The sequence below is a fragment of the Impatiens glandulifera genome, chromosome 7, assembly GCF_907164915.1.
Source record: "Impatiens glandulifera chromosome 7, dImpGla2.1, whole genome shotgun sequence".
NCBI classification, from domain to species: Eukaryota; Viridiplantae; Streptophyta; class Magnoliopsida; order Ericales; family Balsaminaceae; genus Impatiens; species Impatiens glandulifera.
The window spans coordinates 44,469,239-44,488,423 of NC_061868.1; the positions used below are offsets into that span (position 1 = coordinate 44,469,239).

At 33.6% G+C, this 19,185-nt stretch overlaps 2 protein-coding genes across 2 annotated transcripts in view; both read left to right on the top strand.

The window, feature by feature from the left end:
- The first annotated feature begins 358 nt into the window (after window positions 1-358).
- Window positions 359-4,425, top strand: LOC124945549 (protein CLT2, chloroplastic-like). Its single transcript, XM_047486003.1, has 10 exons — window positions 359-997; window positions 2,329-2,474; window positions 2,550-2,587; window positions 2,757-2,872; window positions 3,322-3,421; window positions 3,497-3,532; window positions 3,618-3,668; window positions 3,744-3,879; window positions 3,962-4,087; window positions 4,176-4,425. The coding sequence occupies exons 1-10, from the start codon at window positions 570-572 to the stop codon at window positions 4,325-4,327; spliced, it is 1,329 nt and encodes a 442-aa protein (XP_047341959.1). The 5' UTR covers window positions 359-569; the 3' UTR covers window positions 4,328-4,425.
- Window positions 4,426-6,102: 1,677 nt separating this feature from the next.
- LOC124910754 (protein SABRE) overlaps window positions 6,103-19,185 on the top strand; it is a 28,246-nt gene continuing 15,163 nt past the window's right edge. The window contains exons 1-9 of the mRNA XM_047451433.1: window positions 6,103-6,552; window positions 7,565-7,676; window positions 9,580-9,825; window positions 10,401-10,666; window positions 12,829-13,033; window positions 13,907-14,077; window positions 14,198-14,275; window positions 14,760-15,011; window positions 16,647-18,734. Coding sequence (XP_047307389.1) covers window positions 6,482-6,552; window positions 7,565-7,676; window positions 9,580-9,825; window positions 10,401-10,666; window positions 12,829-13,033; window positions 13,907-14,077; window positions 14,198-14,275; window positions 14,760-15,011; window positions 16,647-18,734 — 3,489 coding nt within the window. The 5' untranslated portion in view covers window positions 6,103-6,481. The remainder of the gene's footprint in view (window positions 6,553-7,564; window positions 7,677-9,579; window positions 9,826-10,400; window positions 10,667-12,828; window positions 13,034-13,906; window positions 14,078-14,197; window positions 14,276-14,759; window positions 15,012-16,646; window positions 18,735-19,185) is intronic.

Below are 19,185 nucleotides of genomic sequence, written 5' to 3' on the forward strand. Positions count from 1 at the left end.
AGGACAAATCATACATGTAATTTTAAAAAACTAATAAATTATATTTATTATTAGTTGACATTAATTTTGTGTTTATGAATCTAAACAAACACAATTTGTTTCATTTAATTATTATTTGTTTTTATAATATTTACCTCTACTTCAATTAAGACTTTTAACTATGTGATATTTAGTGTCTTAAAGAGTTTTGTTTAATTATTATTAACTCTAAAAGCATAAATACTTATTTGATCATTATAAAAAAAACTTGAGATGATAATTTGATAATTAAATCCTCACTCATTTTTGGCGTTGTTCACGCCCGCCCCATTTGCAAAGTCCGTTGGGGGAATCGGCGGGTTCAACCGTCGGTCTTCACTATTATCCTCACTTCTTCAATTTCACTTTCACTTTCTCTCTCTTCCTCTGTTTCCACCACGGCTTCATCCGACGGTCTCTTTCATCTTCATTTCTTCAAATTCCCTCTTCTTCTTCTTCTTCTTCTTCTTCTTCTTCTTCTCTTCTATCTTGCTTTGCTGCTGATTTAATTTCTTTCTCTACCTGCTTGCTTACTTGCTTGCCTGTATCTAATGGCATGCTCGTCTATGTTAGCTTCTCAGAATCTCCACACCAAGTTACTCAACATTCGTCTATTCAACACAAATGGATCACGACGCTCATCTCTCACGACAATGCCGCTAAAAATTAACCCACTCACTCTTCATTTTTCTCGTACACATCAGATCAATGGCGGTTTTGAAGAAGATCAAATCGTCACGAGAAGAAATGGAATTCAACTCTATTCGCATCCCAATCGGACGAAATTCTCTGTCCAGGCTTCTGCAGCCTCCTCCTCCTCCTCCTCCTCGAGATCTGAAACCTCATCAAGCACTAAAGTAGTTCTGATTAGCTTCACAATTACTGTGTTGTTAGCTGTCGCGAATCGTGTGCTTTATAAGCTTGCTCTCGTTCCAATGAAGCATTACCCTTCCATTCTTGCCCAGGTTCACACTTTCGGGTATATTTCTGATTGTTTCTTCTGATTACGTAATTGTTAAATTCTTTGTTTCGCTTCAGATCTCACTTGCCATATTTCTCAATTGCTTGTTTAATAACTAATATTAGGTGCAACATAATCAAAAGTGAATTGAATCTGGATCTTCCCCTGTTTTTTAGGGGTTTTCACATTTTATTAGGTATAATTCTTTGGAATTAAATTTGTTAACTAAGCCATCTTCAAAACTGTTGTGGAAAAAGGAGGCCCTAATTGGTCTTGATTCCATCTTGATCTATTGATGAATGATTGTTTTTGGATTATTTTTTTCTTCACTCATTTTATCTAATTCTGAAAAATGAGTCATAATTTTGTTTTGTATACACATTATAGTGTTTTTCATTGTCACAAAAGTATGACTAATGAAAAGTTGGAGCCTATTAATTAAGACGAACTATTGGATATTGCTTAACATTGCTTGAGTTATGGTAAAGGGGTTTAGAGTTTGCTTGGTAAATAAATAATATGGATTTTAATCAATTTTAGAAAAATATTAAATATCATGTGATTTTGAATGGTAGATTCTTATAAATTAAAATAGAGGTTGAAATAGCTTTTACTAATAATTCAAGGTGCAAAGTTCCAAACATACATACATATGTCATTTTTATTATTTTCCAATTTAACTCCTATATGATCGGTAACTTGCCCATATATTCTTATAAAAATAGGTTGGTTTTTCAATTAATGATGACAATTATAATTAGTTTTGACGTTTTCGATTCAAATTTTCTTATTTTGGACAATTTTTTTTTTGTTTGACCGCTAGTTTATCCGGCGAGAATGATATTTGTGTCCCCAAACCCGACTCTATCGGATTATTTCCTCTTTTTTTATCTATATACTTCTAATTACTAATAAACATAATTAAATAAATAACATCATCAATATATTTATTTATTTTTTATATTTTATAATAGTTATAATTTTTTTTATAATAATATTAATTTTCAATATATTACAATATATTATATAAAAACATTTTTTTATATAATTTTATCATTCAAACATTTTAATTTTTTTTTTTAATATATGATATAAACGGTGTCTTACGGGAAATTCCCGAAACTGAATAGAGTGTGAATTGTAGTAAAAAATAATCTCCAAAGTAGAACGGGGCGGACGAAATGATAAATGCATTCCCTGTTCTGATCTGCCCGCGGTTGACATCCCATTAAATATTATTGTATATAAATATAGATTAGACTCAAACAAAACAATTATAATTCCTATCCAATAAATCTTCCCTCTATAGGAGGAAGCAGAGCATTCTTATTCTGATTTTGTGCATACAGTTATGTTGCAGTTTATGCTACTATACTATTCATGAGATATCGAGCAGGGATTGTAACAGATGACATGCTAGCCATTCCAAAAAGGAAGTTCATGTTGGTTGGACTACTAGAAGCTCTTGGAGTTCTTGCTAGGATGTCTTGTGGAGGTAAATAGACTACTTTTTATGTAGGTTTTGGTTTCAACATGTGATCTTCTCTTGCTAATCTTATATCTTTTGCAGTGATGCTCCCAGGACCGGCTATACCTATCTTGAATCAGGTAACTGTCATCATGTTATATGTCACATGACAGCCTGAAACAAAACAACTGACGCCTCTCTGTTTTTTCTTTTCTTTTTTGATACATTCCAAATTCGTTTCTTTTCATTAGATGGATGCAAGCTAAATCTGGTTGTAATCTTGAATATTTGCTCTGCTCTATGTTGCAGGCATTCTTATTGTGGCAATTGGGTTTCTCTGCCCTGCTTCTAGGGAGAAGGTACTCATGGAATAAACTTGTTGCCTGCTGTATTGTAGCTGCTGGTATACTTGTGGCAGTTGGAAGGTATATTTATTTCTTACTCATTGTGTTTGGAGCATTAGATGTAGGGTTATTAAAAAAAATATTGTTTGATGAAAAATTGGATTATTTGATGTTGATGATGGGATAAGGGGGTAATTTGGAGCTTATACCTAATTTTACACTTTCAAGTCCAGTGTGAGAGGGCTTTAGCTAGAGATGATTATAGATGTTCTATGAGATAAATTGAGTGTTATATCAATTAGGTCAATCCTAGTGGGAATCTACAAATGCAACTTCACAATGGCTAAATTTTACCTTATGCTTTATTACTCAAAATAATTTTTTTTACCTTTTCCAATGACCTTTGTATCTGAAAGAGCACCAACAAAGACAAATAAAATGAAATCTCAACACAACTTCTTTTGCTCTAGCTAATAACCCTGTTTTTGAACAATAATATCTATCTAATCTCCTGATGATACTTACTACAGTGGTCGAAACACTGGTAATATGTTATCTGGAATTGGGATAATGTGGCCATTGCTAGCAATTTGTGCAAGTGGTTGTCAAGCTGGTTCAGCTGTTCTTAAGGTATGTATGCCAAGTTACTCTTCAACGATGTTATTTATAAATATTGTATTGATATTTTAATCGCCTTATGTGTAGGAATCTATATTTATCGATTCAGCTACTCGCCTTAAGGTATGCAACATGGTTAATGGTATGTCCTTGGTGTTGTATAAATTTTGTTTTCTAAAAGTTTCCCCCCACTTCTCCATGTTTGCAGGGGAAGAATCTTGACATTTTTGTTGTCAACACCTTTGGTTCCACTTTCCAGGTGAAATTTGTGTTTGTTTCTTACTTCCAATTATTGATCTTGTTACATTAATAGTATTTTTGTAAATTGTTTTAGGCTCTATTTGTACTCCTCTTGCTTCCTTTACTTGCAAACTTCAACGGCGTGCCATTTTCCCAATTCCTCTCATATATCAAGAGCGGTGCTGGCTGCCTTGTGAATGTAGGAGGAGTTTCTTCTTCAATGGGTGGTGGTATGTTGGTTCATTTGTTGTTTTAGTTTCTCCATTCACTATTAGCTCCATTAAAAACATAATGCAATGGAGTTCTTGGTAGGTTGTAATGGAGCTCCCCTGTTACCCATTCTTTACATAATCACGAATATTGTGTACAACATATCATTGCTGAATCTAGTAAAGGTCTCATCTGCTCTCGTCTTTTCTCTTGCAGCAAATACATCAGGTTTTTTCCTCTCTTTCACATACATACATTGAAACTGTCATTTTAATTGGTCCAATGCTCATTTTAGTTTTGGTTTTAACTTTGGCAGTACCACTTTCGGTGTTCATTCTTTCATGTCCATTACCTTATCTTCCTCAAGGAGTAAGGCTGGGTGAATTCTTCTTCCTAGGATGTGCGATACTTGTGGGTGGTCTTCTTCTATACAATGCTCCTCAAAGGACCAAAAAGGAAATTGTGTAATAGATAGTTTTTCTTCTTCATATTGGTGTTGTTATTGTTATTAAAATATATGTAATGAGAATAAATATTTATAAATAAAATTTTAAATGTTTACACAATGAAACTAGGTAATTTGGTTGTTGTCTTCACATGAGCATAAGAGACAAAAGACTTTCTAGTACACAGTCTTGTCCTGTCCTCTCTTTGTAGTTGTATTAAGTATTAACAACCGCAGGACATCGAGCCCACCAAAATTTGTCAATCCCGCCCGCAAAAGCATTTGTCCATATTCTTACTTTACTTGTTAATTTAATCCTACCTACTTGTTACTTTCAATTAAATTAATCACATTTGGTCATGTTTAAAGATACTTTAATATTGGAGATGTTGACTTTTGACTACCACAACTTTAATAAATGTATTATGAAAATATTTATAATTAAGTTAGATTTGAAATTATTATTTTTTAAAATTAATAACTAGATGATATATTTTAGGAGAACAATATTTTTAATATAAGTTATCAACTTTTTTTAGTTCAAATTTAATTATGATTTTTTTAAGAGTTTATTTATTTAGATGGAGAATAAATAATAAGAAAAAATTATTTAAATATAAGAAAAATAAAACCGAAAAAAAAAGAATTGAGAAAATGATACGAGTACATTGACTCATACCCGAGTTAGAGAGTCTCAGCGACCAAAATCCCTTTGTCTCCCATGTGCCCGTCACAAAAGAGATGTAATGATTAAAAAATATTACAATTTTAATCCTCTAGGGCATATGGGATTTTGGTCGCAAAGGATCTGGCCCGGCTCAGGTTGATAACGTCAATAATCAGTCCAAATTAACTGTATTATAGGTTATAATTCAGGAAAAAAACTTTTTTATTAAGATAGAATAATTTAAAAGGATTTTGAAGAATAAGACATGAATTGAAACATATGGTGAGACAACATATCCGCCCAGAATTAAAACAAAACAAATCGCTTGATATTTAAAATCTATAAATAATTTTTTTTCTTCTAAACATGACCAATAGCTTGATAGTTAGAGAATTTTTATTTATGATATGAGTTTTTTTTTGTTGAAAAATTTAAAAATTATTAATATATAATGATAAAATATTTATAAAAATAGATAATATTTTAGTATTTTAGTTAATGAATTAAATAATTTGATTATATTGATAAGTAATATTTAAAATTAGATTTAAAAAATAATTAAAAATATCAAATTTATTAATTGTAGATGTAATGAAAATATAAAATGTTTTACATTTGAATTAATTATATAATTGTTAAAATAAAAATAGTAAGCTTAAATTCCTTCTTTAAAAAGAAAACATAAAATTGTATTTGCCTTTGTTGCCACCCAAAACAAGGTTTAAAAATAGCTTTTGTTTTTTTATTATTTTTTTATATATATTTGTATGTTTTCTTTGTTGTTTGTTTAAATAATAATTTATTTTTAATTAAATAGAATAAAATTTGGTTTGAAAAAGAAAACAATTCTATGGTGAGATTATTTCGAATTACAGAAATTTAATTTGCTTTATGAAATTTCTGTAATACGAATACTCCTCAGGTTAATTGAAATATTTTATCTTTATTAATAAAAAGTTTTATCTTAAAAAAGAAAGAAGGTCAGAAGGAATGAATTTCAATAAAGAGTTAGAAAGTTTTATACAATTGTTTATAAGTTGAAGGGTCTATTCGACCTTCTTTGAAAACAATAAAACAAAGAAACACGTACTTGTTTGTACACCCACCCGCACCGGATCCGAAACACCCTTCCAAATTCCGATCAAAGATGGTCGTTCTCTTTCTGTGCGTGTATTGAACTCCCAGAAGAGCATTCATTATATACACATATATATATATATATATTTATTGGGTCGAACATCATTCTTCAGTCACTAGCGAGAATCGTGTGCGTTACTTTTGATCTTTAAGCCTCGACGACCACTTCATCCATCCATCTTGGGAATTCCGTTTCCTTTCTGGGTCATGTGAAGATTTGTTTTTTCTGAATTGCTTATGCACCGAGATGATTAGCAGCTAGTTGATATGAAGAAATGCCCATCGACTGCATTTTACTCGAATTGTTGACTCTGAGTGATGCATCGAGTGTAGAAGAAGGGAGTATCACCGACTTACCCAATTTCCCTTCGAAATGTCTGCATCTCCAGTCAGCTTCCTTTTTGGATTTCTCTTTATCTCCATCATTCTATGGCTGTTTTTCATGTAAGTCCTTTTTTTTTTATTAACTCTAGAAATGAACATTGATGTTGATCATGAACCCATTTGTTGAATTTGTCTTCTTTCAGTGTTTATTAGGTGCTATCAAACCCCCATTTAGTTTACAGTTTTTTGATAACGTGATCCGCTATTTACTAATCTTTTTGATCTATATGAAGTATGTATTCACTTGAAATACTTTTTGGTGCTTGATAATGAGGATAAACATGTAAAAAGTTACAGTTGATACATCAATATGTGCCATGATTTTTTCTGTTATCACCATTACCACTTCATACTAGCTTCCAACACCTAGCTTAAGTTTGTTTCCTGCCTAACAGCCAAGACCTACATACTGGTCTGGCACGACATGAAATGAAATGTTTCTAATAGACAAGTCTTGGATTGTTGAGCTTGTTTTTACAACGAGGTTCATAGAACAATAATGATCAAGTATGGGGAGTCTACCCAAAACACAATGAAGTAGATCAAATCAAAAGCATCTAGTTTAACACTTGTAACAACTAGAGGTGTCTTTGATCTTTAAGTCATGAACAATTTGGAATAAAAAGAAGAAGAACTCTAATGCTCATGAAGGATTGCACATTCCACTTATTTTCTTCAACTCTTTCATACACATCAAATCTCAACAGACATATATTGCATTCAAACTGAGGAAGTTATGGGAGAAGCTTATGCATGATAGGCCATTGTTGGAGACTACATTCTGGTGATGACCTTTTGAGTTTTTACCTTGGTTGAAAAAATGGCATACCTAAATAGTAGCTTGTTAAACGCCACATGCTCAATACCAGATAAATGTTATTATGTGTTTAAGATCACTCAAGAACTATCACTGCGTTCATCACTGCAAATATGTCTTCTCATTTCTTGATATTAGTTTTGTAAATCATGGATATTTGCACTTCATCATTCTTGTTCCTATGATCCTAGATGGTAATTTTTAGACTTGATTGTGACTCGTATTATTTTTCTTTACTTCAAACTTCATTTTCAGGTTTGCTTCCCAGTTATTAGCTTGGATCCTAAGCCGGATCTTGGGAGCTTCCGTTCAATTCCGGGTTGGTGGATGGAAATGTTTAAGGGATGTATCTGTGAAGTTCAAAAAGGTTTGCTTTTTTTTTGTTTGGATTATTTTTCTATCCTTTTAAAAGAATAGAAAAAAGTTCCTACTAAATATTTATTTCTATTTATTTTTAGTTGATTAGCATTCTTTGAAATATTTTTGTTAACCACCCGAGGCATTGCATATTGATATAGTTGATCTATGCAAAACATTAAGATGAGAGTTTGAGACAAACATTATGCCTTGTGTTCTTCACTTTATCACGTTTCACCTAGGGTAGTTATCTTCTTCTAACTATGGCTCAGATTTGTAAGTTTCCTCATTTAATTTTCTTACCAATTGGCCTGATGCATATTAAGTGAACTAAGACATGCAACGAGTAACTCTTAAAATTAGTACTGATGTAAATGTCCATTATTTTTGTATCATTCAAGTATCTGAAACTATTTTCTTCGATGAAAATCCGCTTCGCTGATAGCTTGTTCTTCGATGAAAATCTCGTCAAAAACAGATGCCGTCAAGAGTGAGTCTTCCTTGGCTAGTCTCGCTAAGAAGCTCCTTGTAGTATGAAAGGATGGCATTGCTAATGGAGCTCGGGTCCTCGATATCTTGGCCATCGATTTTCAGGATAGAAATTTGATTATATCTCATTCGGGCTTTCGCAAAATTATGGAAAAATCTTGTGCTAGAATCCCTGTCCATTAGCCATAAACATCTTGATTTTTGCTTAATATTTTTCTCTTCCCATTTGTACAAATAATTCGCCTGTCAAAGAGTTCAAACTTATTAGCGGTTTCTGCTTTCGTTAGTTTCCTTTTCTCCTCGGCTCTATCTAACTCATCGAATTGAGTATTAACGGATGAAATGAGATATTTAAGACCCAAAATTTGTTTTTCTCCATTCCTGGAAAATGATTTCAGTTTCCTTAATTTTAAAGATAGACAGAAACAAAGTCTTCCTTCAGCAGGGGTGCTCTGTCCACCATTTGTAAATCGCCTCAACAAAGATCGGGTCTTCGAGGAGTGAGTTGTGAAATCGGAAATGTGATTTAGATTGAGCGCTGGAACCGCAAGAAAGCGTAATTGACAGTGGTCTGATCAATGTCTTGTGCGAGCTACTTGATTTTTTGGGAAGAAAGAGCCTTTCCCCACTCCTCATTGAAGAGAAAAAAAAAGGGTTATTGAATAACTTAATCACATGGCTAGTAGGTGTTGTCTCTGCACGAAAAACGAGGAGACCATTTCCCACGTCCTCCTTCGTTTCGACCTTGCTAGGGACATGTGGTCTCTTCTGCATAATATTCTCAACTTTCATCGGGTTTTATGTCGTTCAAAGTCTCCAATTTTTGGGATCAATGGATTGGATGAGAATCTGAAAGCAGCATCATCAACGACCAAAAGTACATCCCTCTAATCATGTGGTGGACGATCTTGAAAGAAAGAAATAAAATAACATTTGATGGAAAATCTACCGACTTTGATAGAATCAAAGGCTTTATTCATTTGCATCGATTATGAAAAGAGGGTTTTTCACGAGACGCGAATATTTTGATCGTATTGATATCTAACTTTTCTGTTTTTGTTTCTCCCCCATTTTGTATTTTCTGAACGCTTATTGCGTTCCCTTTTTCTAATGGAAAATGGACATTTTTTAAGAAAAACTTATTTATGCAAAAGTCCTTGTTTCTTCTCGGGGCCATTACATCATCTTTGATCTTTGTTTTGTCTTCAAATATCCATGCTTAACAGTCAATTAATTGGTATTTACATTTGTGCCATGTAGTCAAGCTATTGCGAAATATGTCTTTCTTTCCAGGTTGTTTTATTTGGTTTGCTACTTAACTTTGTAAATTTGTTTAAAGTCCATATAGTCACCTCTGCACTTTTTATATGTCAGTTCTGTTTTTGAGAATGATTTCATATGATTAGAATTTCTTCCATTCACAGGGTGCTGTTGAATCTGTATCTGTTGGTGAAATTAAACTCAGCTTTAGGCAATCACTGGTCAAACTTGACCCCAAACTACAAGTGTTGATAAGTGATTTGGAGGTAGTTATGAGATCTTCAACTAAAAGCTCTCTGAAAACCAGATCTCGAAGATCCCGTTCTTCAGGTTCAGGCAGAGGAAAGTGGATGGTTGTGGTTAATGTGGCAAGGTTTTTGTCCTTTTCTGTAACAGAATTGTTGGTGAAGGTAAACAATGCTTGGTGAAGTTTATAAAATTTGATGGTTCATTTTCTTCCATGTTATTATGTTAATACTTACTGGTTCTGATGTGTGCCCACTGATTGAATAATCTTGCATTGCTTTGATGTAGGTTGATGGTATTATTCTGCATCTTTTTCTCATATGAGATTAGTTTTAGGGTTTGCTTCACATGAGTAAATTGTTCTAAACTTGTATGTCTGGAGAGAACATGCATAGCTTGTTTTCATTTATTTCTCTTTCCTGTTGGACATGTCACAGGGAATTGTTTTACTTAGGTCCAACTCTTGTTTCTTTCATGTAATTTTCCACTTATTTGGTTTATTAGGTCATCTGAGATCTGTCTTGAACAACAATTTTCAGATTCTCCATAAAGCCTGGAACTTTAGATAATTGATGCATTTGGGCTTTAAGAAGGGTTTTATTAGCATTACCTTATAGAAATGCACATTGCTCATTGATCTGGACATATTGGTCTTACTCACACTTAAATATTTTTGAATATATTAGCTGATTAGCAGTTGATAGCTGTATATATTTTTTTTTGTCAAAACCTGCTGCAGACCTCCAAAGCTACTGTAGAAGTCAAAGAACTAGGGATTAACATATCCAAAGATGATGTCTCCCAGCAAGATTTGTCAGTTAAATTATTTATTCTGCCAATCATTATTCACTTGGGTGATCAACGTGTTAGTATTGACCAATCCTCCAGCTTTAAATATGAAGGATACATGTCCACCAGTCAGGCATCAGTCGTCCCAACTGGGAAGACCTTGTCTCCTTTCTTCTGTGAAGAATTTTCATTGTCATGTGACTTTGGTCATAATAGGTATGTATTGTGCTTCCCTTTCTCTTATAACCTCATTTGGTAACTTGAGATATTATCTTTTACTCGGTATGCAATTTACCTAGAAATTGTCAATTTCTCTAAAACTCAACTTGCTATTGTAGGAAAATCACGTCTAAGTTACTTTTATATGGTTTTTGTGTAATAAAGTGAACTTCCAAATATACCTTAATTCATATAAGCTTGTTAAGGAATACATTATAAGATAAAGGATGACCTGATCACGATTATCAAAGATGCTAAAGTATATCCCGGATAAATTAGAAATATTAGGATTATTCTATTATTTAATGTAAAAGATAATTATCATTTTAATCTTTATCTATAAGTTAAAAGATAATTATCCTAGAAGTAATTATCCCATTATTCTATGAAAGGGTTTCTATCCTAGAATTGTCGTGTATTGTGTATTTAAGAGCATGACCCATGAATAAAATTCATCACAAAACACTATTACTTCTTCAAACGAAATTAGTAATAATGTAAACTAAGAGATTCTGTGTATCCTTCCACATTTTGATTCTTGTAACAATATATTTATGACATTGTCCGTGAAAGAATATGAATTACATTTGAATATTCTCCAAATTCATATTCAAGGTATCAAAGCCATTATTAGGGTTCATGGTACATACATTTGAAATTCAATTGATCAATGAATGACCCAAGATATGTCAAACTGCATTGCCAGTATGAAGATGTAAAATCTGGACACCAAATCAACATTGTGGATCATCTCTCTGATTCCAGATACTGAAACTCACTCAACTGTTGGTAGAATTTTGCAACACATTTATGGTCTTGATTAATGATTGACCCAAGATATGTCAAACTGCATTACCAGAATGAAGATGTAAAATCCGGACACCAAATAAACATTGCGGATCATCTCTCTAATTCCAGATACTGAAACTCACTCAACTGTGGGTAGAATTTTGCAACACATTAAGGTCTTGATTAGTCTCTCTGATAGATATTAGATTACAATCTAGGTACTAAACAAGAAGGAAAAATGAAACATCAAAATCCTTAGTTACTTTTGCAGATCCTATTTCCAAGAACTTAGATGTGGAACCATCAACAATGCAAACGGAAGAGTTAGTTGATTTTCTCGAGAATTTCTCTCATTTGTGAGATGATATCTTCTTCTTTTTTTGCATAAGTAAATAAATTAAAACAGCATCAAAACAATTTACGAGTTAGCATAAATAAATGTTAAAATTTGAACTAAATAACCCCAACTGAGAGGACTATGTAATGGGAAGCTTGCATTTAAAAAAGATACGAGTTAGCATAAGGTAGTTATTTTTATTTAAGCTTGTGCTCAGATACTTGAAGAATTTGAGAAAATGATTCAAAAAAACTGTGTTTGAAACTCAATATGGTTATTGATTTGTGCCAAAAGCATCAACCTCCAGTTGGAGCATCTACGGGGTGTTTTAACAATGTGGCCAGATTATCTTGTTGAAAATGGTGCTAACTGCTAACTAATCCGAGTAGTTAGAATTTTGATGTTTTCTCAGCAAGGGTTAGAACATGGAAGACACATTCTTTTATTGAATAATATTTTTCATCTTTGTATAGTAAAATAGAGTTAGGATTTCCATGTATTATCACTATTATTCCCCTGTTTTAGCAAAAAACAAATAAATCTTTTGCATTTGATTAATATTATGTATTTGTCAAATTTCTTGGTTCTATGTTGACTTTCACATGTTTAAAGACATTGTTTTTGGAGATCTTGAAAATAGTTTGATGAGTAATACATAGGCAAAAATTCAATTTTAAAATTGTTAGTTATTACGTAATATAGGGTTGGAGTATGTTGGATTTCTGTGCCAAAGTAGGATATGATTCATATCTTCAATAGTAGTTTTGCTAGTCTTCTCTTTTGTTCATCCTCTGCTATTGCTTCCCATCATAACAGAAGCCTTAGCATTTTGTGATAGGCAGAGACTTGTCATTTCAATATTTTCAGCATTTCTTATGTGAGAGTCAACTAGGAGGGAGATGTCTGAGAATTATTCTCATTGTTTTTATACCTTAATATTTGAAAGGTAAATATGGGAAATGTATTGTAACATATTTGAACATCAATAGATGATTCATGTATCTTGATTTTTCTGTGCTCTTTTTGGTTGTAGGGAATCTGGAATTGTAATTAGGAACATGGACATAACAAGTGGGGAAGTTGTGTTAAACTTAAATGAGGAACTCTTTTCTAAAAAGAAGAGTTCATTGGATCCCTTTCCTAATGATACTGAAGTTCTCGATTCCAATTCAAATTCTAGCAATACAAAAAGCCTGGGTTCACCAATAATGAAGTATACTTCTTTGATTCCCGAGAAGGTCAGTAATTGATTTCCAGATTGTAGCAGGTGCCTTCTCCTTTTACTATTAAACACCCTGTTAATTGTGTTTTTGGCCTAAGCAATGTTGACTGTTCACTGCATAACAGTGTAAAAAATAAATATCATAGTTCTTTTTTAAAAGGTCAACTTTTATTAAAAAGAACGCAAAAGATCGGAAAAAGGGAAGGAAAAAACAAAACATAAATAAGAAAACAACATAAGAATTTTAAATGCCAATAAGATCGAAAAAATCTCATCCCGTACAAGCCCCTCTTTTTCGGATTGAGGCATAGTTATTGAGGTGCTTTTATAAATATCATGGCATCCTGTCACCTGTACTGGTTATTGAGGGGCTTTTGTCATAGATGTTAATGTATTCATAAACGTCTGACTGTTTTTATCCATTTATTGTTGCATTTGCAGTTCTATTTGTTTTCTCTCAGTTTTTCCTTTCTCCCAATCGCTTTACCCTTCTCAGGTTCCCAAAACTTAGTATGGAGAACCATGCTTTTAAATTGGTATAGAATACTACTAATGTTTATGCCAACACGTCTTTCAGTAGCTGTTGATTCCAAGATGATTTGAGAGCAATTTATGTCTTCCAGTTGCTGTTGATACAGTTGAACCATTTGCTCTCAATTCATCTTGATATCAGCTTGCAAATGGTTCAACTGTATCAACAGATTTATGTTGCACTTACTGTAATTGAATTGAATGTGCATGGCAAGTTCTCTCCCAAGTAGTAGTACTGACTAAATGATTCCTTTCTATTCAGAATGAGAATTGTTTTTGCTTTTCTTCTCAATTCCAAGAGGTAAATATTAGATTTCTAATCATAGTCTCTCACATCCTTTTTTCATTTTTTCAATAGCTCTCCTTCAGTATGCCCAACTTGGCTGTAAAGTGCATAATTAGGGGATGCGATCTTGCTCTTGAAAATAATATAATGGGTATTCAAGTGAGGAGCACCAAATCGAAGTCTGTTGAAGATGGGGGTGAGAACACACGCCTTGATATTCATATGGATTTTAGTGAGATTCATGTAAGGTCATAACTTATAAGCTTAATTTAGAATGTATTTGGCTTGTCTTAAGTGTCACTATTGGCTAATTGTGTGCTTGCTGATGCTTCTTTTCAATGACCATTTGCTATCAAATTGCAGATTATCAGAGAAGATGGCATTTCTTTTCTGGAGATTTTGAAGCTTCATGTTTTCTGTTTGGCTTACATTCCTTTTGAGGTAATCTACTTTGCTATAAGCATGAAAACTTAAGTCTTAAGTTTTACCTCACTGAGATGTACTGTTTATCAGGTTAGTGAGTGGCTGAACTTGATCTGTTATTTCATTGTTCTTCAAGGTTTAGGCTTCCCACCCACATATTGACTTTCATTGCTCTTCAAGATATCAGTTTCATTTTCTACTTTGTTATGCATTTGGTTATTAAGAAACTTCTTTTAATGAATTCCTCGCTATGTTTGTTTACATTGATAGGTAGAATTAGAATTGAAATTCCAATTCCATTTTTTAAATTATAATTGGATATATTTAAAATCCTATGTTTGAAAAAACCACTAGAATTGTAATTCCAGTGAGTGAAGTATGTAATTGTATAGAATTATAATTTCAGTGAGTGAAGTATGGAATTGTATAGAATTGTAATTCCAATGACAAAGTGGCCCTTCATTCTTTATGTTGTTCACTCCTTAACAACTTTTTTTTTCAGCCTGGTTTGCCTATCAGATCAGAAGTTGATGTTACGCTTGGGGGTACTCAGTGTAACCTTATTTTGAGCAGAGTGAAGCCATTGATACATCTAAGATCCTCAAAAAATCAGGAAATGGTACTTCAAGAGGGGACATACTATTCAAAGAGGAAGAATTCAACTGATCTTAAAGCATTCATGTGGACTTGTTATGTCTCAGCTCCGGAGATGACAATTGCATTATATAATCTGAGTGGGTCACCAGTGTACCATGTATGTTTTCTGTCTATTCTCTCATTGGTGATTACATTTGTACTTATTAGTAGAACTAGGAAAACTTTGAAGAATTATTACCTTCAGCAAATAGAATATGCTCCTTGATGAAAGATTACCACTTCTTTTGTTGTTGTTTTAATTGTCATGCCTACAACGGAAACTTGAACTCTGCCTGTAATCAATAGAGTATTTTAGGCCAAATTCCGATCCTTTTGGATTTTGATAGATAATAGGGAAATGTTTAATAATCTTTCAAAGTGATATGTTTAATTTCAGTGAATAGCATTTATAGCCCAACCTAATTTATTTTTGAATGTTTTGGTATTTAGATATCAAATGCCACATAAGGACAACTTTATATTTACTTCTAGAAGGAATACAAGTCTCGAATTCCTGCTTCCAGATTTTAGCTATTAGTTCATAAATTTTCACTTTTTATGATATGAAATCATCAAATCTACTTAATATAACCATGGTCTTTTTATATTATGAAAGCTCCATCTTTTCCAAAAGGAGCTGAATGTGGATAGCTTAAAGAGATTGATGAAGAGTGCAAACCAATTTGGCTACTTGATAGAATAAGAGCAACATTATCCTGCCAGTTTTAGTATATAAACACAATAATTATGGTAGTGAGAAGTTGGAGGAAGGACATTGATGTGGATATTGAAACCTTTGGGATGTTGTATTGTAATCTGTAACAGTTCAATTTTAGGTTATATTTGTTTTTGTGGAATTATCAAACTTTGCCCATTCCAATGCCTTTTTGCCTTTCCAAGGAAGTGGTTGGGAGATATTTCCAAAATATCTACCTAGGAAAATATTTTCCCATTTTTTACTTCCATCTTATTTTTCCTATAAATATTAGCCTACTTTAAAAAATATATATATTAGCCTCCTTGGTAATAGTTGAAATCATTCAAAAAATATAAAATCCAATTTCTCTTCAAATTACTACAATTTTATATGTAGCTTAACTATCAATCAGAGCTGCATCAGCCTTTAAGGAAATCCAGGAGTCTTGAGGTGTGAAATCTTGAGCAATTACATATTTTTATATTTTCCTGACCTGCATTTGGTCTTCTGGTTCTCCAGACTAGACTTGTTGACATGCTGCCCATCACTGGCATGGTTAACTACAACTAAAATGTGGGATAAATGCCATTTAATCTTGAATATCATGTTTTCATATCTCGCCAAATAGTATAAATGTGCAACTGCCTTTTGGTGTTGTGTGAATGATTCCTAAGTGCCTTCATATGTAGAGAAAGTATGGCTTGCATAAAATAATAAAGATAACAAAAGTATGTCCACTTATCATCTTTATTGGATAGGGGTCTTATGTTTCTCTATTCTGATCATGGTTCCAGATCCACAACATATAATCCACAATATTAGCCTGTTCAAGCAGCAATTAGAGCTGTGATTATACTGAGTGAGTTTTGTGTTAACACATGTGATAGCTTTAATTTTTTTAATTTGAGAATCAAGCAGTATAGATAGTTTATATATTGCGAGTAAAAAATCAGCAACCAGTTGCAGCTACAGAATCTGGCCGAATCGGCTAATTATCTCTCTTGGGTTTTCTTTTGTTTTGATGATAATGTAAGTTCTCTTTGCTTTCTGATGCAGGGTTGCTTGCAATCATCCCACGTTTATGCTAATAATATATCAAGTACAGGTGTTTCAACGCACATGGAACTTGGTGAATTGAATTTACTCATGGCTGATGAATATCAAGAAAGCTTGTTTGGGGTGGAAACCAACAAAGGTTCCTTACTGCATATTGCAAAAATTGGCCTGGACTTGGGCAGAAAAGATATGGAATCAATTGAGGATGGTTCTAAAAGTAAATTGGTTCTTTCTGTTGATGTGACTGGTATGGGGGTTCACTTGACCTTTAAGCGTGTTGAATCTCTTGTTACTACGGGCTTATCCTTGAAGTCTCTACTGAAGGGACCTGCTTCAAGTAGAAAATCATCTCAGAATCCAGGAAAATCATTAAAACCATCAGGGAAGAAGGGGATTCAATTTATAAAATTTAATCTGGAAAGGTGCTCTGTCAACTATAATGGAAATATTGAACTGGATAATACAGTTATTTCTGATCCCAAACGAGTAAACTATGGTTCTCAAGGTGGTCGAGTCATAGTAAGTGTTTCAGCTGACGGGACACCACGTAATGCAACCATAATGCCCACAGTTCTAGATGGATGCAAGCACTTAAAGTATACTACGTCTCTTGACATATTCCATTTCAGTTTCACTATGAACAAGGAGAAACAGTCCATGCAGACTGAGCTAGAAAGAGCCAAATTTATCTATCAGGAATATTTGGAAGATAAGAAGCCCGGTACAAAAGTACAATTGTTTGATATGCAGAATGCGAAGCTTGTACGTCGATCTGGTGGCCTCAAAGAGGTTGCAATTTGCTCTCTTTTCAGTGCTACAGATATTTCGGTCAGGTGGGAGCCTGATATTCATATAGCTCTTTTCGAACTTATGCTGCAAATAAAGTTACTCGTGCATCAACATAACGATCGGGAAACTGATAAAAAACTCGTGGATAATACCCTCATGAGTGGTTACAAGCAGGAAGTAGGTTTGAAGGAACCTGCACAAAATGAGAAACAACGAAAGAAAAGGGATTCTCTCTTTGCTATTGATATTGAAATGCTGAATATATCAGCCGCGGTTGGGGATGGGGTTGAAGCCACACTTCAGGTTCAATCAATATTTTCCGAGAATGCATCTATAGGAGTTCTCCTTGAAGGACTCATACTTGCTTTCAATGAAGCAAGGGTATTTAAGAGTAGTCGGATGCAAATTTCCTGCATTCCAAATGTTACTGGAACTTCCAATTCAAAATCAGAGTCCGTCACTACAAAGGACTGGGTTATACAAGGACTAGATGTCCATATTTGCATGCCGTACAGATTGCAGTTGCGTGCAATTGATGACTCCATTGAAGAAATGTTGAGAGCATTGAAGCTTGTTACTGCAGCTAAAACAAAGCTCCTTTTCCCTATTAAGAAAGAAAGTGCAAAACTTAAAAAAGCTAGTTCAACAAAATTCGGATCTGTTAGATTTTGCATCCGCAAGATATCTGCTGAGATAGAGGAAGAACCATTTCAGGGTTGGCTGGATGAACACTATCATCTGATGAAAATTGAAGCTTGTGAATCAGCTGTCAGATTGAAATTTCTGGATGACCTTCTCTCCAGAGTTGTTGAACCTCCTGAAACCTCAGAAGTAAATAATCCAATTCCTGAAGCTAAATTTGTTTACAAGGGGGAGGAAATTAACACTCATGATGTCTTAGCCCTTCAAAGAGTCCGAGAGGATATTTACAAGCAATCCTTCCAGTCCTATTACCGGGCATGTAAAAGTCTCATGCCATCAGAAGGTTCCGGTGCTTATAAGACAGGATTTCAGTCTGGCTTTAAGCCCAGCATTAACAGGAATTCTCTTCTTTCCATCTTGGCAACAGATTTAGATTTAACCTTGACAAAAATTGAAGGTGGTGATGCTGGGATGATAGAGGCTATACAGAAGCTTGATCCTGTCAGTAGAGAATGCAACATACCATTTTCACGACTTTATGGGAGTAACATTCTTCTGCGCGTAGGCACACTTGTTGTACAGCTGAGAAATTATGCAAACCCTCTTTTTTCTGGAACTTCTGGGACATGTGAAGGCCGTGTTGTGCTAGCTCAGCAGGTCAAACTACAAAATTGCTTTTTATTCTCCTTCTAACTAAGCTCCGTATTTCCAGTACTCTCCTTTCCAATATGTGCCTATCATCCTTATATCTTTTAAAAGTTAATGCTTGCATATATTCGAATTGTCGCGAAATGCGACTATATTACCATGCAAACATACCTATCATCCTTATTTGATCTATCCACATCATCTTCTTGGTGTGCAAGGGAATAGGGATACTTCTTTTGACTTTAAGAACATTATTGTTCAGAAATATTTAAATGAAGGGATATTAAGTGCATTTTACTCTCTACAGCCATAGTAAAAGCTTTCTGACACAAAGAAGGTGATAAAAACATTACTCTGCTGAATGAATCATCTTACTTTTTGTATGTGAGCTTAAAAGCTTATGCAGACAATGACCTATCTGCAGTCCTGTTGATTTGATGCAATCATGCAAACATATAGT

What these genes read in the sequence shown, in the direction of transcription:
- LOC124945549 (XM_047486003.1), top strand. Translation starts at nt 570, where the DNA reads ATGGCATGCTCGTCTATGTTAGCTTCTCAGAATCTCCACACCAAGTTA. An exon ending in GCCCAGGTTCACACTTTCGG is followed by an intron (nt 998 to 2,328) that starts GTATATTTCTGA and finishes TTGTGCATACAG; the next exon opens with TTATGTTGCAGTTTATGCTA. An exon ending in TGCTAGGATGTCTTGTGGAG is followed by an intron (nt 2,475 to 2,549) that starts GTAAATAGACTA and finishes TATCTTTTGCAG; the next exon opens with TGATGCTCCCAGGACCGGCT.